The following is a 19,880-nucleotide window of genomic DNA, read 5'->3' on the forward strand; positions in this document are numbered from 1 at the left end:
TTTTATTTATTTTTTTGAAAAATGCTAAAAAGATTTTCCGAGCGTGCCAGGATTCGAACCTGGAATCTTCTGATCCGTAGTCAGACGCGTTATCCGTTGCGCCACACGCCCCATGAAGGAGTGCATTTCTATTTGGACCTTTTCTTGGTGCTACTTCCACAAACCATTGTCTGGCCTCCTGCACGTCACAAATCTCTTATTTGCTAGTATTATGGCACGGCTGCAAATACCACCACTTGTCCAAGGCATTTGGCAGAAACAAAAGGCATATTTATCGTGACAATTCCATTAAAGAACAGTTCGATGACCAACAATAAAACATGTATTCGAGCGTGCCAGGATTCGAACCTGGAATCTTCTGATCCGTAGTCAGACGCGTTATCCGTTGCGCCACACGCCCAAGGTAGTATTCTTGTGTTCTTTGTCAGGCGGAGTTCTCAATTTACCAAGGAATTGTAATCACAAGACAACTGTTACGAAGAGGCATACGTCATTGGTAAAGAAGCAAATCACAGGGAGAACGAAGAGGTGTTTCCAAAGGTATCTGAGAAAAATAAGAGGTAGTCCATTACTCCAAACGTAAGACAGGGCAGTTGAATTTACACATTCATAAGTCAAAAATGATGACAATGCGATTCGATATAGATACTATTTTGTGTACCAGCGGCAGCTGATATCACCAATTTTGGGGGAGATTCCAGCTTAGGGTACATAGTGTCCCAGGACCAAGTGACACTTCTGGAAATGGCTCCGAAATGTGTTTGGGACCCACAACACATACTCTTTGCTCTGGGGCGTTTTATCTACTCATTATATTAACCCGACACATGGCTCCACATTTTCATTCCTGAGGCATCAGCACGGTGGCCGAGTGGTTAAGGCGTTGGACTTAAGATCCAATGGACGTATGTCCGCGTGGGTTCGAACCCCACCCGTGCTATGAAGAATACTTTTAATGTGTGAACATTGACATAATTTACTTGGCGTTTTTTATTGTAAATAAATTTTACAGTCAGTGGTACAAACGTCCTTCAACGTCTTATCAGCATTTTATTTATTTTTTTGAAAAATGCTAAAAAGATTTTCCGAGCGTGCCAGGATTCGAACCTGGAATCTTCTGATCCGTAGTCAGACGCGTTTTTTTTTTTCTTGATAAAATTTATTCACAGGAATATAATACAAACGCAGACAGTGCTGACACTGCCACCACAAAAATAAAATGGTTATCACAGAAGTAGGGTGGCAGTGTATAACATTCCGATTCTACAGACAGAAAATATGAGAAATAGTCTTTTACATTTGATTATCTAAACACGTCTTTACAGATACAAAAAGATGAATGCAGATTGAACACGTTCTTTATACGTTACATGTTTCTATTCTAGAGGGGGTTTGAGAACAATCTCATTTCCATCTAATGTGATAAATGTATTGGTCATTATATATCTTTGAATAAAGATATGTAATTGATTCATTTTGGAATAGTGAAACAACAAAAAGCTGAAATGCCGCTTAATCAAAGATTTGAAAAAAGCTTTCATGTGAAATGAGATTGTTTCCTGACTCATAATAACTCTTCTTTTAAATACAGCAATGCGATATATTGACAATACAATGTTCATGAACGGTTTACATGACAACTTCTTTTCTGGCAGGAATCCGAACAGTAACCAGAGATTTAACTGTCCAAGACTAAACCCTGAATCTTGACAAACATCTGTCAACATGTCAATTAATAGAGATTGCAAGGAAGATAACTCTTGGCAGAAGATAAACAAATGTAAAATGTCCTCTGTTTCATTTTGACACACAGGACAAACATCAGTGTTTGACAATCCAATTTTGCACAGTTTATCATATGTAAAGATAATATTGTGAGCAATTTTAAAATCCAACTGTATAGAGTCTGTTGATTTATCTTTCTGCCACACATTCAGCCAAATATCTTTCCAATTAATGTCCAAAGCAATATTATTCCAAAAAGAAATAGCAACTGGCTTTTTGAAGTGTTTTTGTCTGAATATTTCGTAGCAAAATTTAGCTGTTAAAACTTCAACTGACATGTCCTGTCCATCAATCGTGCAGAAGATGTCTCCAGAGGGAAGGTTTTTGCCGACATCAGACAAAATGATATTTTTCCATTCTGATGGAAGCGCGTATAAAATGATTGCATAGCATTGTTGTATAGTGTTTTTGTCCATTTCAGGTAAAGTATCACGTACAATATCTACAATAATTTGTGAGGACATGAATTTTGGAATAACTTCAAAACAAATATGTTTAATACAAATAATTCCACTTGAAATAAACGATTGAAACATTAGAGTTTTTCCATTGAAAGTAATTAATGGATTTTTAAAAAGTGGTTGATTCATGATATCATCTACATTTTGAAGCAAGGGTCTTTTCCCTCCAGTAATTTCATTCCATGCAGATAAAAGCTCAGCATAAAATGGGCTTATGTCTTGTAAATCACCCTTATTATGTTCAAGAGATAAAACATGAATTCCCAAGTTCATTTTCAGAAGATGTGACATAAAATATAGCATTGTTTGTTTCCAAATACAATTAAGCTGGGAATTAGCAAAAGCCCTCAGCAACTTAAGTCTCAGTGCATATTTTTTAAAACACAACTTTGGTATATTCAGACCACCATCTAAACAAATACCAATACAGGTATCTGATGTTATTTTGGCAGTTTTATTGTGCCACAAGAATTTACTAAACATATGAGTAAATCTATGCTCAACCCATTGTGGGACAGGTAGTACAGTAAACGCATACCATAAGCGGGAACTCATAAGGATATTTATTACAACTGCTCTACCCTGTAGAGTAAGTTGTCTACGTAACCATGAATTTAACAATGTTTGAATTTTGTCCATTTTCTTTCTCCAATTCAACGTTTCACACATTGCTTTATCCTTGCCGAAATAAATGCCTAATATTTCAACACAATCTTTTTTGATTTTAACCGGGACGTTGATTGAACAGTCACGAAGGTTATTTTTACCCAACAACAAAACTTCTGATTTTTCGATGTTGATTTTTGCTCCTGTTCCTTCACAGTATGAGTTAACTGTGCTAAATGTTTCTTCGACGGAGTTGACATCTGAAACAGTGATTGAAGTGTCATCAGCATGTTGATATATCAAAGAATAAATGTCATTGTTGATACTTATTCCATGGATTTCAGGATTGTTCTTAACTAGGAGATTAAGTGGCTCTGACACCAAAACGTACAGCATGGAGCTCATTGGATCTCCTTGACGAACACCACGAGTTAAAGGAAAATAAGGCGTCAAATGGCCATTGCATTTAACAGAACTATGTATATCAGTATAGAGAATTTTAATCCATGAAATGAAGAAATCTCCAAAGTTAAATTTTCTGAGAATTTGAAATAAGTATTGATGTGAGACCCTGTCAAAAGCTTTCTCTTGATCTATTTTGATGAGATATGAATCATCATCATCACGATTATTTACAATGTCAATAACATCTCTTAGGGAGTGAAGGTTGTTAGCTATGTCTCTTCCTGGTACACAGCAAGATTGTTCAGGGGAGACAATTGAGGACATGACAGTTCGTAATCTTAATGACAACACTCTGGATATTAGTTTACAATCTACATTTATCAATGAAATAGGCCTGTAACATTTAATGTCTCTCTTGTCACCTTTCTTTTTATAAAATAAACTAATTATGCTCTTTTTCATGGTACGTGAAAGACTGTTTTCTTTGTGTACACAATCAACAACTTGTATGAAGAAGGGGCATAAAATGTTCCAAAACTTCAAATAAAACTCAACTGTTAGACCATCTGGGCCTGGTGATTTATTTTTCTGCATACCTTTGAGTGCCACGGTAAGCTCACTCTGAGAAATATGTACTTCGCATGAATTCCTCTCATCTTCGGAAAGCTTGTCCTTGATATTATTAACAATGTCCTGTTGTTTTTCTACATTACAGTGTTCAGCAGTGAATAAAGAGGAGTAAAATTGTTGAGCAGTATCCAAGATATCCTCTGTGTTGTTGGCTATTGTACCGTCTCCTCTGAATAATTCTTTGATCGAGTTTGCTTGCTGTTTTGTTTTTTCTAGATTTAAAAAGTATGAGGTATTTCTGTCGGAATCGAGCGTCCACTGGGCCTTTGACCTGAGAATGGCTCCTTTGCATTTGTTAATCTCGTATGTCTCCAGCTCATTTTCTATTGATTGTAAAACAGAAGATACATAGCCAGGAATGGAGGATATCTTATGATATTCTATTCTAAGCTTATTTTGAATTTTAAAATAATCAGCTTTTTCGTGATTGCTTTTTTTGGATGCATAATACCTGGAAAACTTTTTGAACTGATATTTTAAGTTATCCCACCATATCAATGGTTCAGTTTTAAGTAAAGGGCACCCTTTTGCCTCTTCTATTATTTCAGTGATCTTTTGATAGAATGTGCAATCGTCAAGAAGCTGATTATTAAAAATCCATACACCAGGACCCCTTTCTATAGGTGAAAAGTCTAACCTTGATACAACAATATTGTGATCACTCACAGAGGAATATCTAATGTAACAGTTGATCATATTTGAAATAAGGTTTCTTGAAACAAATATCAGATCGATCCGAGATTGTTTAATTACTCCTAATACAGACTGTATTCGAGAAAACTCTTTTTTGTCATAGTTCTTGTACCGCCATATATCAATTAGGTTGTTTTTGTGAAGAAAGGTGTTTAACACATTGCTACTTTGGATGTTAAACGTTGTGTTATTGGGACCTTTATCAAGTGAAGGATCAAGAATTTCATTAAAATCTCCAGCGCAAATTAAATGCTCATGATTAACCCATTTCATTAAATCATTGAAAAATAGTATTCTCTCTCTAGGATCGTTTGGGGCATACACATTTAATAAAATCACTGTTTTATCTTCAAGAGATAGAGACGCCTTTAGTAGTCTTCCATCAATGTCTTTTTCAAGCATGGCCACCTTTTCTTCAAAGTCAGGAGAGATCAAAAGAGCAACTCCTTTTCTAGCATTACCAGCATTAGAGTATAAAATTGTTCCTGGCCATAAATATTTATATTTTTCAATGAATTCATCAGACCAAAAGGTCTCCTGCAAAAAGGCAATATTGACATGGGAGTTCGTTAGTAGAGAGAATACATTTTGCATTTTTGTGACATCACGGAGTCCATTCACATTCCATGACCATGTTGTGACCATTGCAAATATAAATATGAAATGTATGTACAAACACATTGTTAGTTTATACACCGTTCTCAGACACGCCAGATATTTCTCGTCGATCGTTAACCTTTTCTTCTTTCTTCTTCTTTTGTTCATCTTTTTTACTTTCTCTCAATTTATTTTTTAAGTCATTGTTCTGAAGTACACAGTCTGTGATCTTGGGTTGTATTTTATTTCTTCTTCCTCTTTTCTTCGAAGATTTGTTCCATTTAAAAGGTGCTATATTTTCATGTCCATCTTGAGGCAACGACTGTCTCATTGTCTTATCATCACTCTCCATGTCATCTCCAACACGGTTATTTGTACAAGGAATTTCAGAGGCTTGATCAAGTTTTTCGTCTTCATTTTCTTCTCCTTTTTCCTCTATTGGTCCATCTTTGTTTCTTTTCTTTTCTTCAGGCTCAAAGTCCTCAACAGATGTATCATCATTATCCAAAGGATCTTCATCCCAGGACCTTTCAGGGGCTAGTTCCTTTTCTTGCTCCGACTCGTCTGACATGCTGTACTGACCGTTGTCTTCCTCGTCTAGGAAACAGCTGCAGCTACCAATAGGTAGAGAGCACAGTTCACAACTACGTTTAAGTCTTCTTTCTGTGTTGCAGTTTTTGGCAATGTGGCCATGTCCGTTGCACTTAAAGCATTTGGTATTTGGGCATTCTTTAACCATATGGTCTCCCGAGTTGCATTTAAAACACAATCGTTCTTGATTATTATGAATGACTCGAAAGTATCGATAACCATCTAATGTGTTGAAACCCATGGAGTATGGCAAGGATTTACACTCAGGGGGGAAAGCGACGCGCACATACCTGGTACCATCAAAAATGCTAGTGCCTTTCAGGGTCCTGTGTTTAATATCACTTTTCAAAGTGATACCCCTTTTGATCAACATGTTTTCAATTTCCTCATCATCAATGTAGGGTGGAAGGTGTAGGAATGATACTACGACGCTTTCACAATGAAGTAACCTGAAGTTAATCGGTGTACCTCCTATTTTCAAGTCATCAGTTTCTGCAAGAATCCTTGCCTCGTTACTGTCTGGGACAGTGACATCATAGCATTCTGTTCCTTTTAGGACGCACGCCCATACATCGGACACATATTCCAATAGCGCACAAGATAATATACTAGCACTAATCACTTTGTTGTTACCAACATTCACTTCAATAGTGCAATCTTTCAGATATTTTCTCTTCTGTTTGGTGTCCGCCATTTTGAACCCAGTGAGCGTGGGAGATTCAAAGACAACCAAAGTCAATAGCATGCACAAACGTGCATGCAAATGTTTAAGGTCTTCGGACAACTACATATCAAAGTGTTGCCTACCTTGTTAGCGTAAATCTGGTATTCCACGGAACTTGTGAACGATTTAATCTGAGAATCTGTGTTGCTCGATCGTCAGCACGTCCACACACCTCCGAAGCAAGGGAGGTAATCATCCGTAGTCAGACGCGTTATCCGTTGCGCCACACGCCCCATGAAGGAGTGCATTTCTATTTGGACCTTTTCTTGGTGCTACTTCCACAAACCATTGTCTGGCCTCCTGCACGTCACAAATCTCTTATTTGCTAGTATTATGGCACGGCTGCAAATACCACCACTTGTCCAAGGCATTTGGCAGAAACAAAAGGCATATTTATCGTGACAATTCCATTAAAGAACAGTTCGATGACCAACAATAAAACATGTATTCGAGCGTGCCAGGATTCGAACCTGGAATCTTCTGATCCGTAGTCAGACGCGTTATCCGTTGCGCCACACGCCCAAGGTAGTATTCTTGTGTTCTTTGTCAGGCGGAGTTCTCAATTTACCAAGGAATTGTAATCACAAGACAACTGTTACGAAGAGGCATACGTCATTGGTAAAGAAGCAAATCACAGGGAGAACGAAGAGGTGTTTCCAAAGGTATCTGAGAAAAATAAGAGGTAGTCCATTACTCCAAACGTAAGACAGGGCAGTTGAATTTACACATTCATAAGTCAAAAATGATGACAATGCGATTCGATATAGATACTATTTTGTGTACCAGCGGCAGCTGATATCACCAATTTTGGGGGAGATTCCAGCTTAGGGTACATAGTGTCCCAGGACCAAGTGACACTTCTGGAAATGGCTCCGAAATGTGTTTGGGACCCACAACACATACTCTTTGCTCTGGGGCGTTTTATCTACTCATTATATTAACCCGACACATGGCTCCACATTTTCATTCCTGAGGCATCAGCACGGTGGCCGAGTGGTTAAGGCGTTGGACTTAAGATCCAATGGACGTATGTCCGCGTGGGTTCGAACCCCACCCGTGCTATGAAGAATACTTTTAATGTGTGAACATTGACATAATTTACTTGGCGTTTTTTATTGTAAATAAATTTTACAGTCAGTGGTACAAACGTCCTTCAACGTCTTATCAGCATTTTATTTATTTTTTTGAAAAATGCTAAAAAGATTTTCCGAGCGTGCCAGGATTCGAACCTGGAATCTTCTGATCCGTAGTCAGACGCGTTATCCGTTGCGCCACACGCCCCATGAAGGAGTGCATTTCTATTTGGACCTTTTCTTGGTGCTACTTCCACAAACCATTGTCTGGCCTCCTGCACGTCACAAATCTCTTATTTGCTAGTATTATGGCACGGCTGCAAATACCACCACTTGTCCAAGGCATTTGGCAGAAACAAAAGGCATATTTATCGTGACAATTCCATTAAAGAACAGTTCGATGACCAACAATAAAACATGTATTCGAGCGTGCCAGGATTCGAACCTGGAATCTTCTGATCCGTAGTCAGACGCGTTATCCGTTGCGCCACGCGCCCAAGGTAGTATTCTTGTGTTCTTTGTCAGGCGGAGTTCTCAATTTACCAAGGAATTGTAATCACAAGACAACTGTTACGAAGAGGCATACGTCATTGGTAAAGAAGCAAATCACAGGGAGAACGAAGAGGTGTTTCCAAAGGTATCTGAGAAAAATAAGAGGTAGTCCATTACTCCAAACGTAAGACAGGGCAGTTGAATTTACACATTCATAAGTCAAAAATGATGACAATGCGATTCGATATAGATACTATTTTGTGTACCAGCGGCAGCTGATATCACCAATTTTGGGGGAGATTCCAGCTTAGGGTACATAGTGTCCCAGGACCAAGTGACACTTCTGGAAATGGCTCCGAAATGTGTTTGGGACCCACAACACATACTCTTTGCTCTGGGGCGTTTTATCTACTCATTATATTAACCCGACACATGGCTCCACATTTTCATTCCTGAGGCATCAGCACGGTGGCCGAGTGGTTAAGGCGTTGGACTTAAGATCCAATGGACGTATGTCCGCGTGGGTTCGAACCCCACCCGTGCTATGAAGAATACTTTTAATGTGTGAACATTGACATAATTTACTTGGCGTTTTTTATTGTAAATAAATTTTACAGTCAGTGGTACAAACGTCCTTCAACGTCTTATCAGCATTTTATTTATTTTTTTGAAAAATGCTAAAAAGATTTTCCGAGCGTGCCAGGATTCGAACCTGGAATCTTCTGATCCGTAGTCAGACGCGTTATCCGTTGCGCCACACGCCCCATGAAGGAGTGCATTTCTATTTGGACCTTTTCTTGGTGCTACTTCCACAAACCATTGTCTGGCCTCCTGCACGTCACAAATCTCTTATTTGCTAGTATTATGGCACGGCTGCAAATACCACCACTTGTCCAAGGCATTTGGCAGAAACAAAAGGCATATTTATCGTGACAATTCCATTAAAGAACAGTTCGATGACCAACAATAAAACATGTATTCGAGCGTGCCAGGATTCGAACCTGGAATCTTCTGATCCGTAGTCAGACGCGTTATCCGTTGCGCCACACGCCCAAGGTAGTATTCTTGTGTTCTTTGTCAGGCGGAGTTCTCAATTTACCAAGGAATTGTAATCACAAGACAACTGTTACGAAGAGGCATACGTCATTGGTAAAGAAGCAAATCACAGGGAGAACGAAGAGGTGTTTCCAAAGGTATCTGAGAAAAATAAGAGGTAGTCCATTACTCCAAACGTAAGACAGGGCAGTTGAATTTACACATTCATAAGTCAAAAATGATGACAATGCGATTCGATATAGATACTATTTTGTGTACCAGCGGCAGCTGATATCACCAATTTTGGGGGAGATTCCAGCTTAGGGTACATAGTGTCCCAGGACCAAGTGACACTTCTGGAAATGGCTCCGAAATGTGTTTGGGACCCACAACACATACTCTTTGCTCTGGGGCGTTTTATCTACTCATTATATTAACCCGACACATGGCTCCACATTTTCATTCCTGAGGCATCAGCACGGTGGCCGAGTGGTTAAGGCGTTGGACTTAAGATCCAATGGACGTATGTCCGCGTGGGTTCGAACCCCACCCGTGCTATGAAGAATACTTTTAATGTGTGAACATTGACATAATTTACTTGGCGTTTTTTATTGTAAATAAATTTTACAGTCAGTGGTACAAACGTCCTTCAACGTCTTATCAGCATTTTATTTATTTTTTTGAAAAATGCTAAAAAGATTTTCCGAGCGTGCCAGGATTCGAACCTGGAATCTTCTGATCCGTAGTCAGACGCGTTATCCGTTGCGCCACACGCCCCATGAAGGAGTGCATTTCTATTTGGACCTTTTCTTGGTGCTACTTCCACAAACCATTGTCTGGCCTCCTGCACGTCACAAATCTCTTATTTGCTAGTATTATGGCACGGCTGCAAATACCACCACTTGTCCAAGGCATTTGGCAGAAACAAAAGGCATATTTATCGTGACAATTCCATTAAAGAACAGTTCGATGACCAACAATAAAACATGTATTCGAGCGTGCCAGGATTCGAACCTGGAATCTTCTGATCCGTAGTCAGACGCGTTATCCGTTGCGCCACACGCCCAAGGTAGTATTCTTGTGTTCTTTGTCAGGCGGAGTTCTCAATTTACCAAGGAATTGTAATCACAAGACAACTGTTACGAAGAGGCATACGTCATTGGTAAAGAAGCAAATCACAGGGAGAACGAAGAGGTGTTTCCAAAGGTATCTGAGAAAAATAAGAGGTAGTCCATTACTCCAAACGTAAGACAGGGCAGTTGAATTTACACATTCATAAGTCAAAAATGATGACAATGCGATTCGATATAGATACTATTTTGTGTACCAGCGGCAGCTGATATCACCAATTTTGGGGGAGATTCCAGCTTAGGGTACATAGTGTCCCAGGACCAAGTGACACTTCTGGAAATGGCTCCGAAATGTGTTTGGGACCCACAACACATACTCTTTGCTCTGGGGCGTTTTATCTACTCATTATATTAACCCGACACATGGCTCCACATTTTCATTCCTGAGGCATCAGCACGGTGGCCGAGTGGTTAAGGCGTTGGACTTAAGATCCAATGGACGTATGTCCGCGTGGGTTCGAACCCCACCCGTGCTATGAAGAATACTTTTAATGTGTGAACATTGACATAATTTACTTGGCGTTTTTTATTGTAAATAAATTTTACAGTCAGTGGTACAAACGTCCTTCAACGTCTTATCAGCATTTTATTTATTTTTTTGAAAAATGCTAAAAAGATTTTCCGAGCGTGCCAGGATTCGAACCTGGAATCTTCTGATCCGTAGTCAGACGCGTTATCCGTTGCGCCACACGCCCCATGAAGGAGTGCATTTCTATTTGGACCTTTTCTTGGTGCTACTTCCACAAACCATTGTCTGGCCTCCTGCACGTCACAAATCTCTTATTTGCTAGTATTATGGCACGGCTGCAAATACCACCACTTGTCCAAGGCATTTGGCAGAAACAAAAGGCATATTTATCGTGACAATTCCATTAAAGAACAGTTCGATGACCAACAATAAAACATGTATTCGAGCGTGCCAGGATTCGAACCTGGAATCTTCTGATCCGTAGTCAGACGCGTTATCCGTTGCGCCACACGCCCAAGGTAGTATTCTTGTGTTCTTTGTCAGGCGGAGTTCTCAATTTACCAAGGAATTGTAATCACAAGACAACTGTTACGAAGAGGCATACGTCATTGGTAAAGAAGCAAATCACAGGGAGAACGAAGAGGTGTTTCCAAAGGTATCTGAGAAAAATAAGAGGTAGTCCATTACTCCAAACGTAAGACAGGGCAGTTGAATTTACACATTCATAAGTCAAAAATGATGACAATGCGATTCGATATAGATACTATTTTGTGTACCAGCGGCAGCTGATATCACCAATTTTGGGGGAGATTCCAGCTTAGGGTACATAGTGTCCCAGGACCAAGTGACACTTCTGGAAATGGCTCCGAAATGTGTTTGGGACCCACAACACATACTCTTTGCTCTGGGGCGTTTTATCTACTCATTATATTAACCCGACACATGGCTCCACATTTTCATTCCTGAGGCATCAGCACGGTGGCCGAGTGGTTAAGGCGTTGGACTTAAGATCCAATGGACGTATGTCCGCGTGGGTTCGAACCCCACCCGTGCTATGAAGAATACTTTTAATGTGTGAACATTGACATAATTTACTTGGCGTTTTTTATTGTAAATAAATTTTACAGTCAGTGGTACAAACGTCCTTCAACGTCTTATCAGCATTTTATTTATTTTTTTGAAAAATGCTAAAAAGATTTTCCGAGCGTGCCAGGATTCGAACCTGGAATCTTCTGATCCGTAGTCAGACGCGTTATCCGTTGCGCCACACGCCCCATGAAGGAGTGCATTTCTATTTGGACCTTTTCTTGGTGCTACTTCCACAAACCATTGTCTGGCCTCCTGCACGTCACAAATCTCTTATTTGCTAGTATTATGGCACGGCTGCAAATACCACCACTTGTCCAAGGCATTTGGCAGAAACAAAAGGCATATTTATCGTGACAATTCCATTAAAGAACAGTTCGATGACCAACAATAAAACATGTATTCGAGCGTGCCAGGATTCGAACCTGGAATCTTCTGATTCGTAGTCAGACGCGTTATCCGTTGCGCCACACGCCCAAGGTAGTATTCTTGTGTTCTTTGTCAGGCGGAGTTCTCAATTTACCAAGGAATTGTAATCACAAGACAACTGTTACGAAGAGGCATACGTCATTGGTAAAGAAGCAAATCACAGGGAGAACGAAGAGGTGTTTCCAAAGGTATCTGAGAAAAATAAGAGGTAGTCCATTACTCCAAACGTAAGACAGGGCAGTTGAATTTACACATTCATAAGTCAAAAATGATGACAATGCGATTCGATATAGATACTATTTTGTGTACCAGCGGCAGCTGATATCACCAATTTTGGGGGAGATTCCAGCTTAGGGTACATAGTGTCCCAGGACCAAGTGACACTTCTGGAAATGGCTCCGAAATGTGTTTGGGACCCACAACACATACTCTTTGCTCTGGGGCGTTTTATCTACTCATTATATTAACCCGACACATGGCTCCACATTTTCATTCCTGAGGCATCAGCACGGTGGCCGAGTGGTTAAGGCGTTGGACTTAAGATCCAATGGACGTATGTCCGCGTGGGTTCGAACCCCACCCGTGCTATGAAGAATACTTTTAATGTGTGAACATTGACATAATTTACTTGGCGTTTTTTATTGTAAATAAATTTTACAGTCAGTGGTACAAACGTCCTTCAACGTCTTATCAGCATTTTATTTATTTTTTTGAAAAATGCTAAAAAGATTTTCCGAGCGTGCCAGGATTCGAACCTGGAATCTTCTGATCCGTAGTCAGACGCGTTATCCGTTGCGCCACACGCCCCATGAAGGAGTGCATTTCTATTTGGACCTTTTCTTGGTGCTACTTCCACAAACCATTGTCTGGCCTCCTGCACGTCACAAATCTCTTATTTGCTAGTATTATGGCACGGCTGCAAATACCACCACTTGTCCAAGGCATTTGGCAGAAACAAAAGGCATATTTATCGTGACAATTCCATTAAAGAACAGTTCGATGACCAACAATAAAACATGTATTCGAGCGTGCCAGGATTCGAACCTGGAATCTTCTGATCCGTAGTCAGACGCGTTATCCGTTGCGCCACGCGCCCAAGGTAGTATTCTTGTGTTCTTTGTCAGGCGGAGTTCTCAATTTACCAAGGAATTGTAATCACAAGACAACTGTTACGAAGAGGCATACGTCATTGGTAAAGAAGCAAATCACAGGGAGAACGAAGAGGTGTTTCCAAAGGTATCTGAGAAAAATAAGAGGTAGTCCATTACTCCAAACGTAAGACAGGGCAGTTGAATTTACACATTCATAAGTCAAAAATGATGACAATGCGATTCGATATAGATACTATTTTGTGTACCAGCGGCAGCTGATATCACCAATTTTGGGGGAGATTCCAGCTTAGGGTACATAGTGTCCCAGGACCAAGTGACACTTCTGGAAATGGCTCCGAAATGTGTTTGGGACCCACAACACATACTCTTTGCTCTGGGGCGTTTTATCTACTCATTATATTAACCCGACACATGGCTCCACATTTTCATTCCTGAGGCATCAGCACGGTGGCCGAGTGGTTAAGGCGTTGGACTTAAGATCCAATGGACGTATGTCCGCGTGGGTTCGAACCCCACCCGTGCTATGAAGAATACTTTTAATGTGTGAACATTGACATAATTTACTTGGCGTTTTTTATTGTAAATAAATTTTACAGTCAGTGGTACAAACGTCCTTCAACGTCTTATCAGCATTTTATTTATTTTTTTGAAAAATGCTAAAAAGATTTTCCGAGCGTGCCAGGATTCGAACCTGGAATCTTCTGATCCGTAGTCAGACGCGTTATCCGTTGCGCCACACGCCCCATGAAGGAGTGCATTTCTATTTGGACCTTTTCTTGGTGCTACTTCCACAAACCATTGTCTGGCCTCCTGCACGTCACAAATCTCTTATTTGCTAGTATTATGGCACGGCTGCAAATACCACCACTTGTCCAAGGCATTTGGCAGAAACAAAAGGCATATTTATCGTGACAATTCCATTAAAGAACAGTTCGATGACCAACAATAAAACATGTATTCGAGCGTGCCAGGATTCGAACCTGGAATCTTCTGATCCGTAGTCAGACGCGTTATCCGTTGCGCCACACGCCCAAGGTAGTATTCTTGTGTTCTTTGTCAGGCGGAGTTCTCAATTTACCAAGGAATTGTAATCACAAGACAACTGTTACGAAGAGGCATACGTCATTGGTAAAGAAGCAAATCACAGGGAGAACGAAGAGGTGTTTCCAAAGGTATCTGAGAAAAATAAGAGGTAGTCCATTACTCCAAACGTAAGACAGGGCAGTTGAATTTACACATTCATAAGTCAAAAATGATGACAATGCGATTCGATATAGATACTATTTTGTGTACCAGCGGCAGCTGATATCACCAATTTTGGGGGAGATTCCAGCTTAGGGTACATAGTGTCCCAGGACCAAGTGACACTTCTGGAAATGGCTCCGAAATGTGTTTGGGACCCACAACACATACTCTTTGCTCTGGGGCGTTTTATCTACTCATTATATTAACCCGACACATGGCTCCACATTTTCATTCCTGAGGCATCAGCACGGTGGCCGAGTGGTTAAGGCGTTGGACTTAAGATCCAATGGACGTATGTCCGCGTGGGTTCGAACCCCACCCGTGCTATGAAGAATACTTTTAATGTGTGAACATTGACATAATTTACTTGGCGTTTTTTATTGTAAATAAATTTTACAGTCAGTGGTACAAACGTCCTTCAACGTCTTATCAGCATTTTATTTATTTTTTTGAAAAATGCTAAAAAGATTTTCCGAGCGTGCCAGGATTCGAACCTGGAATCTTCTGATCCGTAGTCAGACGCGTTATCCGTTGCGCCACACGCCCCATGAAGGAGTGCATTTCTATTTGGACCTTTTCTTGGTGCTACTTCCACAAACCATTGTCTGGCCTCCTGCACGTCACAAATCTCTTATTTGCTAGTATTATGGCACGGCTGCAAATACCACCACTTGTCCAAGGCATTTGGCAGAAACAAAAGGCATATTTATCGTGACAATTCCATTAAAGAACAGTTCGATGACCAACAATAAAACATGTATTCGAGCGTGCCAGGATTCGAACCTGGAATCTTCTGATCCGTAGTCAGACGCGTTATCCGTTGCGCCACACGCCCAAGGTAGTATTCTTGTGTTCTTTGTCAGGCGGAGTTCTCAATTTACCAAGGAATTGTAATCACAAGACAACTGTTACGAAGAGGCATACGTCATTGGTAAAGAAGCAAATCACAGGGAGAACGAAGAGGTGTTTCCAAAGGTATCTGAGAAAAATAAGAGGTAGTCCATTACTCCAAACGTAAGACAGGGCAGTTGAATTTACACATTCATAAGTCAAAAATGATGACAATGCGATTCGATATAGATACTATTTTGTGTACCAGCGGCAGCTGATATCACCAATTTTGGGGGAGATTCCAGCTTAGGGTACATAGTGTCCCAGGACCAAGTGACACTTCTGGAAATGGCTCCGAAATGTGTTTGGGACCCACAACACATACTCTTTGCTCTGGGGCGTTTTATCTACTCATTATATTAACCCGACACATGGCTCCACATTTTCATTCCTGAGGCATCAGCACGGTGGCCGAGTGGTTAAGGCGTTGGACTTAAGATCCAATGGACGTATGTCCGCGTGGGTTCGAACCCCACCCGTGCTATGAAGAATACTTTTAATGTGTGAACATTGACATAATTTACTTGGCGTTTTTTATTGTAAATAAATTTTACAGTCAGTGGTACAAACGTCCTTCAACGTCTTATCAGCATTTTATTTATTTTTTTGAAAAATGCTAAAAAGATTTTCCGAGCGTGCCAGGATTCGAACCTGGAATCTTCTGATCCGTAGTCAGACGCGTTATCCGTTGCGCCACACGCCCCATGAAGGAGTGCATTTCTATTTGGACCTTTTCTTGGTGCTACTTCCACAAACCATTGTCTGGCCTCCTGCACGTCACAAATCTCTTATTTGCTAGTATTATGGCACGGCTGCAAATACCACCACTTGTCCAAGGCATTTGGCAGAAACAAAAGGCATATTTATCGTGACAATTCCATTAAAGAACAGTTCGATGACCAACAATAAAACATGTATTCGAGCGTGCCAGGATTCGAACCTGGAATCTTCTGATCCGTAGTCAGACGCGTTATCCGTTGCGCCACACGCCCAAGGTAGTATTCTTGTGTTCTTTGTCAGGCGGAGTTCTCAATTTACCAAGGAATTGTAATCACAAGACAACTGTTACGAAGAGGCATACGTCATTGGTAAAGAAGCAAATCACAGGGAGAACGAAGAGGTGTTTCCAAAGGTATCTGAGAAAAATAAGAGGTAGTCCATTACTCCAAACGTAAGACAGGGCAGTTGAATTTACACATTCATAAGTCAAAAATGATGACAATGCGATTCGATATAGATACTATTTTGTGTACCAGCGGCAGCTGATATCACCAATTTTGGGGGAGATTCCAGCTTAGGGTACATAGTGTCCCAGGACCAAGTGACACTTCTGGAAATGGCTCCGAAATGTGTTTGGGACCCACAACACATACTCTTTGCTCTGGGGCGTTTTATCTACTCATTATATTAACCCGACACATGGCTCCACATTTTCATTCCTGAGGCATCAGCACGGTGGCCGAGTGGTTAAGGCGTTGGACTTAAGATCCAATGGACGTATGTCCGCGTGGGTTCGAACCCCACCCGTGCTATGAAGAATACTTTTAATGTGTGAACATTGACATAATTTACTTGGCGTTTTTTATTGTAAATAAATTTTACAGTCAGTGGTACAAACGTCCTTCAACGTCTTATCAGCATTTTATTTATTTTTTTGAAAAATGCTAAAAAGATTTTCCGAGCGTGCCAGGATTCGAACCTGGAATCTTCTGATCCGTAGTCAGACGCGTTATCCGTTGCGCCACACGCCCCATGAAGGAGTGCATTTCTATTTGGACCTTTTCTTGGTGCTACTTCCACAAACCATTGTCTGGCCTCCTGCACGTCACAAATCTCTTATTTGCTAGTATTATGGCACGGCTGCAAATACCACCACTTGTCCAAGGCATTTGGCAGAAACAAAAGGCATATTTATCGTGACAATTCCATTAAAGAACAGTTCGATGACCAACAATAAAACATGTATTCGAGCGTGCCAGGATTCGAACCTGGAATCTTCTGATCCGTAGTCAGACGCGTTATCCGTTGCGCCACACGCCCAAGGTAGTATTCTTGTGTTCTTTGTCAGGCGGAGTTCTCAATTTACCAAGGAATTGTAATCACAAGACAACTGTTACGAAGAGGCATACGTCATTGGTAAAGAAGCAAATCACAGGGAGAACGAAGAGGTGTTTCCAAAGGTATCTGAGAAAAATAAGAGGTAGTCCATTACTCCAAACGTAAGACAGGGCAGTTGAATTTACACATTCATAAGTCAAAAATGATGACAATGCGATTCGATATAGATACTATTTTGTGTACCAGCGGCAGCTGATATCACCAATTTTGGGGGAGATTCCAGCTTAGGGTACATAGTGTCCCAGGACCAAGTGACACTTCTGGAAATGGCTCCGAAATGTGTTTGGGACCCACAACACATACTCTTTGCTCTGGGGCGTTTTATCTACTCATTATATTAACCCGACACATGGCTCCACATTTTCATTCCTGAGGCATCAGCACGGTGGCCGAGTGGTTGAGGCGTTGGACTTAAGATCCAATGGACGTATGTCCGCGTGGGTTCGAACCCCACCCGTGCTATGAAGAATACTTTTAATGTGTGAACATTGACATAATTTACTTGGCGTTTTTTATTGTAAATAAATTTTACAGTCAGTGGTACAAACGTCCTTCAACGTCTTATCAGCATTTTATTTATTTTTTTGAAAAATGCTAAAAAGATTTTCCGAGCGTGCCAGGATTCGAACCTGGAATCTTCTGATCCGTAGTCAGACGCGTTATCCGTTGCGCCACACGCCCCATGAAGGAGTGCATTTCTATTTGGACCTTTTCTTGGTGCTACTTCCACAAACCATTGTCTGGCCTCCTGCACGTCACAAATCTCTTATTTGCTAGTATTATGGCACGGCTGCAAATACCACCACTTGTCCAAGGCATTTGGCAGAAACAAAAGGCATATTTATCGTGACAATTCCATTAAAGAACAGTTCGATGACCAACAATAAAACATGTATTCGAGCGTGCCAGGATTCGAACCTGGAATCTTCTGATCCGTAGTCAGACGCGTTATCCGTTGCGCCACACGCCCAAGGTAGTATTCTTGTGTTCTTTGTCAGGCGGAGTTCTCAATTTACCAAGGAATTGTAATCACAAGACAACTGTTACGAAGAGGCATACGTCATTGGTAAAGAAGCAAATCACAGGGAGAACGAAGAGGTGTTTCCAAAGGTATCTGAGAAAAATAAGAGGTAGTCCATTACTCCAAACGTAAGACAGGGCAGTTGAATTTACACATTCATAAGTCAAAAATGATGACAATGCGATTCGATATAGATACTATTTTGTGTACCAGCGGCAGCTGATATCACCAATTTTGGGGGAGATTCCAGCTTAGGGTACATAGTGTCCCAGGACCAAGTGACACTTCTGGAAATGGCTCCGAAATGTGTTTGGGACCCACAACACATACTCTTTGCTCTGGGGCGTTTTATCTACTCATTATATTAACCCGACACATGGCTCCACATTTTCATTCCTGAGGCATCAGCACGGTGGCCGAGTGGTTAAGGCGTTGGACTTAAGATCCAATGGACGTATGTCCGCGTGGGTTCGAACCCCACCCGTGCTATGAAGAATACTTTTAATGTGTGAACATTGACATAATTTACTTGGCGTTTTTTATTGTAAATAAATTTTACAGTCAGTGGTACAAACGTCCTTCAACGTCTTATCAGCATTTTATTTATTTTTTTGAAAAATGCTAAAAAGATTTTCCGAGCGTGCCAGGATTCGAACCTGGAATCTTCTGATCCGTAGTCAGACGCGTTATCCGTTGCGCCACACGCCCCATGAAGGAGTGCATTTCTATTTGGACCTTTTCTTGGTGCTACTTCCACAAACCATTGTCTGGCCTCCTGCACGTCACAAATCTCTTATTTGCTAGTATTATGGCACGGCTGCAAATACCACCACTTGTCCAAGGCATTTGGCAGAAACAAAAGGCATATTTATCGTGACAATTCCATTAAAGAACAGTTCGATGACCAACAATAAAACATGTATTCGAGCGTGCCAGGATTCGAACCTGGAATCTTCTGATCCGTAGTCAGACGCGTTATCCGTTGCGCCACACGCCCAAGGTAGTATTCTTGTGTTCTTTGTCAGGCGGAGTTCTCAATTTACCAAGGAATTGTAATCACAAGACAACTGTTACGAAGAGGCATACGTCATTGGTAAAGAAGCAAATCACAGGGAGAACGAAGAGGTGTTTCCAAAGGTATCTGAGAAAAATAAGAGGTAGTCCATTACTCCAAACGTAAGACAGGGCAGTTGAATTTACACATTCATAAGTCAAAAATGATGACAATGCGATTCGATATAGATACTATTTTGTGTACCAGCGGCAGCTGATATCACCAATTTTGGG

At 40.9% G+C, this 19,880-nt stretch overlaps 1 protein-coding gene and 40 non-coding genes across 41 annotated transcripts; 13 read left to right on the forward strand and 28 right to left on the reverse strand.

Annotated features, from left to right (window-relative positions):
* Positions 1-38: 38 nt before the first annotated feature.
* On the reverse strand, positions 39-111 carry Trnar-acg (transfer RNA arginine (anticodon ACG)). The gene has a single exon. It is a non-coding gene; the product is annotated as a tRNA-Arg (tRNA).
* A 216-nt stretch (positions 112-327) lies between these two features.
* Trnar-acg (transfer RNA arginine (anticodon ACG)) lies at positions 328-400 on the reverse strand. The gene has a single exon. It is a non-coding gene; the product is annotated as a tRNA-Arg (tRNA).
* A 457-nt stretch (positions 401-857) lies between these two features.
* Trnal-uaa (transfer RNA leucine (anticodon UAA)) lies at positions 858-940 on the forward strand. The gene has a single exon. It is a non-coding gene; the product is annotated as a tRNA-Leu (tRNA).
* A 4,328-nt stretch (positions 941-5,268) lies between these two features.
* On the reverse strand, positions 5,269-5,916 carry LOC139470419 (uncharacterized). Its single transcript, XM_071252829.1, has one exon. It carries the CDS (start codon positions 5,914-5,916, stop codon positions 5,269-5,271), a length of 648 nt encoding a protein of 215 aa, XP_071108930.1.
* A 1,025-nt stretch (positions 5,917-6,941) lies between these two features.
* On the reverse strand, positions 6,942-7,014 carry Trnar-acg (transfer RNA arginine (anticodon ACG)). Its single transcript has one exon. It is a non-coding gene; the product is annotated as a tRNA-Arg (tRNA).
* Positions 7,015-7,471: 457 nt separating this feature from the next.
* Positions 7,472-7,554, forward strand: Trnal-uaa (transfer RNA leucine (anticodon UAA)). The gene has a single exon. It is a non-coding gene; the product is annotated as a tRNA-Leu (tRNA).
* Positions 7,555-7,700: 146 nt separating this feature from the next.
* Trnar-acg (transfer RNA arginine (anticodon ACG)) lies at positions 7,701-7,773 on the reverse strand. Its single transcript has one exon. It is a non-coding gene; the product is annotated as a tRNA-Arg (tRNA).
* Positions 7,774-7,989: 216 nt separating this feature from the next.
* Positions 7,990-8,062, reverse strand: Trnar-acg (transfer RNA arginine (anticodon ACG)). The gene has a single exon. It is a non-coding gene; the product is annotated as a tRNA-Arg (tRNA).
* A 457-nt stretch (positions 8,063-8,519) lies between these two features.
* Positions 8,520-8,602, forward strand: Trnal-uaa (transfer RNA leucine (anticodon UAA)). Its single transcript has one exon. It is a non-coding gene; the product is annotated as a tRNA-Leu (tRNA).
* Positions 8,603-8,748: 146 nt separating this feature from the next.
* Positions 8,749-8,821, reverse strand: Trnar-acg (transfer RNA arginine (anticodon ACG)). The gene has a single exon. It is a non-coding gene; the product is annotated as a tRNA-Arg (tRNA).
* Positions 8,822-9,037: 216 nt separating this feature from the next.
* Positions 9,038-9,110, reverse strand: Trnar-acg (transfer RNA arginine (anticodon ACG)). The gene has a single exon. It is a non-coding gene; the product is annotated as a tRNA-Arg (tRNA).
* Positions 9,111-9,567: 457 nt separating this feature from the next.
* Trnal-uaa (transfer RNA leucine (anticodon UAA)) lies at positions 9,568-9,650 on the forward strand. Its single transcript has one exon. It is a non-coding gene; the product is annotated as a tRNA-Leu (tRNA).
* Positions 9,651-9,796: 146 nt separating this feature from the next.
* On the reverse strand, positions 9,797-9,869 carry Trnar-acg (transfer RNA arginine (anticodon ACG)). The gene has a single exon. It is a non-coding gene; the product is annotated as a tRNA-Arg (tRNA).
* A 216-nt stretch (positions 9,870-10,085) lies between these two features.
* Trnar-acg (transfer RNA arginine (anticodon ACG)) lies at positions 10,086-10,158 on the reverse strand. The gene has a single exon. It is a non-coding gene; the product is annotated as a tRNA-Arg (tRNA).
* Positions 10,159-10,615: 457 nt separating this feature from the next.
* Positions 10,616-10,698, forward strand: Trnal-uaa (transfer RNA leucine (anticodon UAA)). Its single transcript has one exon. It is a non-coding gene; the product is annotated as a tRNA-Leu (tRNA).
* Positions 10,699-10,844: 146 nt separating this feature from the next.
* Trnar-acg (transfer RNA arginine (anticodon ACG)) lies at positions 10,845-10,917 on the reverse strand. The gene has a single exon. It is a non-coding gene; the product is annotated as a tRNA-Arg (tRNA).
* A 216-nt stretch (positions 10,918-11,133) lies between these two features.
* Trnar-acg (transfer RNA arginine (anticodon ACG)) lies at positions 11,134-11,206 on the reverse strand. Its single transcript has one exon. It is a non-coding gene; the product is annotated as a tRNA-Arg (tRNA).
* A 457-nt stretch (positions 11,207-11,663) lies between these two features.
* On the forward strand, positions 11,664-11,746 carry Trnal-uaa (transfer RNA leucine (anticodon UAA)). Its single transcript has one exon. It is a non-coding gene; the product is annotated as a tRNA-Leu (tRNA).
* A 146-nt stretch (positions 11,747-11,892) lies between these two features.
* Trnar-acg (transfer RNA arginine (anticodon ACG)) lies at positions 11,893-11,965 on the reverse strand. Its single transcript has one exon. It is a non-coding gene; the product is annotated as a tRNA-Arg (tRNA).
* Positions 11,966-12,181: 216 nt separating this feature from the next.
* Trnar-acg (transfer RNA arginine (anticodon ACG)) lies at positions 12,182-12,254 on the reverse strand. The gene has a single exon. It is a non-coding gene; the product is annotated as a tRNA-Arg (tRNA).
* A 457-nt stretch (positions 12,255-12,711) lies between these two features.
* Trnal-uaa (transfer RNA leucine (anticodon UAA)) lies at positions 12,712-12,794 on the forward strand. Its single transcript has one exon. It is a non-coding gene; the product is annotated as a tRNA-Leu (tRNA).
* A 146-nt stretch (positions 12,795-12,940) lies between these two features.
* On the reverse strand, positions 12,941-13,013 carry Trnar-acg (transfer RNA arginine (anticodon ACG)). The gene has a single exon. It is a non-coding gene; the product is annotated as a tRNA-Arg (tRNA).
* A 216-nt stretch (positions 13,014-13,229) lies between these two features.
* On the reverse strand, positions 13,230-13,302 carry Trnar-acg (transfer RNA arginine (anticodon ACG)). Its single transcript has one exon. It is a non-coding gene; the product is annotated as a tRNA-Arg (tRNA).
* Positions 13,303-13,759: 457 nt separating this feature from the next.
* Positions 13,760-13,842, forward strand: Trnal-uaa (transfer RNA leucine (anticodon UAA)). The gene has a single exon. It is a non-coding gene; the product is annotated as a tRNA-Leu (tRNA).
* Positions 13,843-13,988: 146 nt separating this feature from the next.
* Positions 13,989-14,061, reverse strand: Trnar-acg (transfer RNA arginine (anticodon ACG)). The gene has a single exon. It is a non-coding gene; the product is annotated as a tRNA-Arg (tRNA).
* A 216-nt stretch (positions 14,062-14,277) lies between these two features.
* On the reverse strand, positions 14,278-14,350 carry Trnar-acg (transfer RNA arginine (anticodon ACG)). The gene has a single exon. It is a non-coding gene; the product is annotated as a tRNA-Arg (tRNA).
* Positions 14,351-14,807: 457 nt separating this feature from the next.
* On the forward strand, positions 14,808-14,890 carry Trnal-uaa (transfer RNA leucine (anticodon UAA)). Its single transcript has one exon. It is a non-coding gene; the product is annotated as a tRNA-Leu (tRNA).
* Positions 14,891-15,036: 146 nt separating this feature from the next.
* Trnar-acg (transfer RNA arginine (anticodon ACG)) lies at positions 15,037-15,109 on the reverse strand. Its single transcript has one exon. It is a non-coding gene; the product is annotated as a tRNA-Arg (tRNA).
* A 216-nt stretch (positions 15,110-15,325) lies between these two features.
* On the reverse strand, positions 15,326-15,398 carry Trnar-acg (transfer RNA arginine (anticodon ACG)). Its single transcript has one exon. It is a non-coding gene; the product is annotated as a tRNA-Arg (tRNA).
* Positions 15,399-15,855: 457 nt separating this feature from the next.
* Positions 15,856-15,938, forward strand: Trnal-uaa (transfer RNA leucine (anticodon UAA)). The gene has a single exon. It is a non-coding gene; the product is annotated as a tRNA-Leu (tRNA).
* Positions 15,939-16,084: 146 nt separating this feature from the next.
* Positions 16,085-16,157, reverse strand: Trnar-acg (transfer RNA arginine (anticodon ACG)). The gene has a single exon. It is a non-coding gene; the product is annotated as a tRNA-Arg (tRNA).
* A 216-nt stretch (positions 16,158-16,373) lies between these two features.
* On the reverse strand, positions 16,374-16,446 carry Trnar-acg (transfer RNA arginine (anticodon ACG)). The gene has a single exon. It is a non-coding gene; the product is annotated as a tRNA-Arg (tRNA).
* Positions 16,447-16,903: 457 nt separating this feature from the next.
* Trnal-uaa (transfer RNA leucine (anticodon UAA)) lies at positions 16,904-16,986 on the forward strand. Its single transcript has one exon. It is a non-coding gene; the product is annotated as a tRNA-Leu (tRNA).
* Positions 16,987-17,132: 146 nt separating this feature from the next.
* Trnar-acg (transfer RNA arginine (anticodon ACG)) lies at positions 17,133-17,205 on the reverse strand. Its single transcript has one exon. It is a non-coding gene; the product is annotated as a tRNA-Arg (tRNA).
* A 216-nt stretch (positions 17,206-17,421) lies between these two features.
* Trnar-acg (transfer RNA arginine (anticodon ACG)) lies at positions 17,422-17,494 on the reverse strand. The gene has a single exon. It is a non-coding gene; the product is annotated as a tRNA-Arg (tRNA).
* Positions 17,495-17,951: 457 nt separating this feature from the next.
* Positions 17,952-18,034, forward strand: Trnal-uaa (transfer RNA leucine (anticodon UAA)). Its single transcript has one exon. It is a non-coding gene; the product is annotated as a tRNA-Leu (tRNA).
* A 146-nt stretch (positions 18,035-18,180) lies between these two features.
* On the reverse strand, positions 18,181-18,253 carry Trnar-acg (transfer RNA arginine (anticodon ACG)). Its single transcript has one exon. It is a non-coding gene; the product is annotated as a tRNA-Arg (tRNA).
* Positions 18,254-18,469: 216 nt separating this feature from the next.
* Positions 18,470-18,542, reverse strand: Trnar-acg (transfer RNA arginine (anticodon ACG)). The gene has a single exon. It is a non-coding gene; the product is annotated as a tRNA-Arg (tRNA).
* A 457-nt stretch (positions 18,543-18,999) lies between these two features.
* On the forward strand, positions 19,000-19,082 carry Trnal-uaa (transfer RNA leucine (anticodon UAA)). Its single transcript has one exon. It is a non-coding gene; the product is annotated as a tRNA-Leu (tRNA).
* Positions 19,083-19,228: 146 nt separating this feature from the next.
* Trnar-acg (transfer RNA arginine (anticodon ACG)) lies at positions 19,229-19,301 on the reverse strand. Its single transcript has one exon. It is a non-coding gene; the product is annotated as a tRNA-Arg (tRNA).
* Positions 19,302-19,517: 216 nt separating this feature from the next.
* Positions 19,518-19,590, reverse strand: Trnar-acg (transfer RNA arginine (anticodon ACG)). The gene has a single exon. It is a non-coding gene; the product is annotated as a tRNA-Arg (tRNA).
* Positions 19,591-19,880: the final 290 nt, after the last annotated feature.

Source organism: Haliotis cracherodii, unplaced genomic scaffold (assembly GCF_022045235.1).
Source record: "Haliotis cracherodii isolate W230 unplaced genomic scaffold, xgHalCrac1.p SCAF_20, whole genome shotgun sequence".
Taxonomy (NCBI): Eukaryota; Metazoa; Mollusca; class Gastropoda; order Lepetellida; family Haliotidae; genus Haliotis; species Haliotis cracherodii.

What these genes read in the sequence shown, in the direction of transcription:
- LOC139470419 (XM_071252829.1), bottom strand. Translation starts at nt 5,916, where the DNA reads ATGGTTAAAGAATGCCCAAATACCAAATGCTTTAAGTGCAACGGACAT.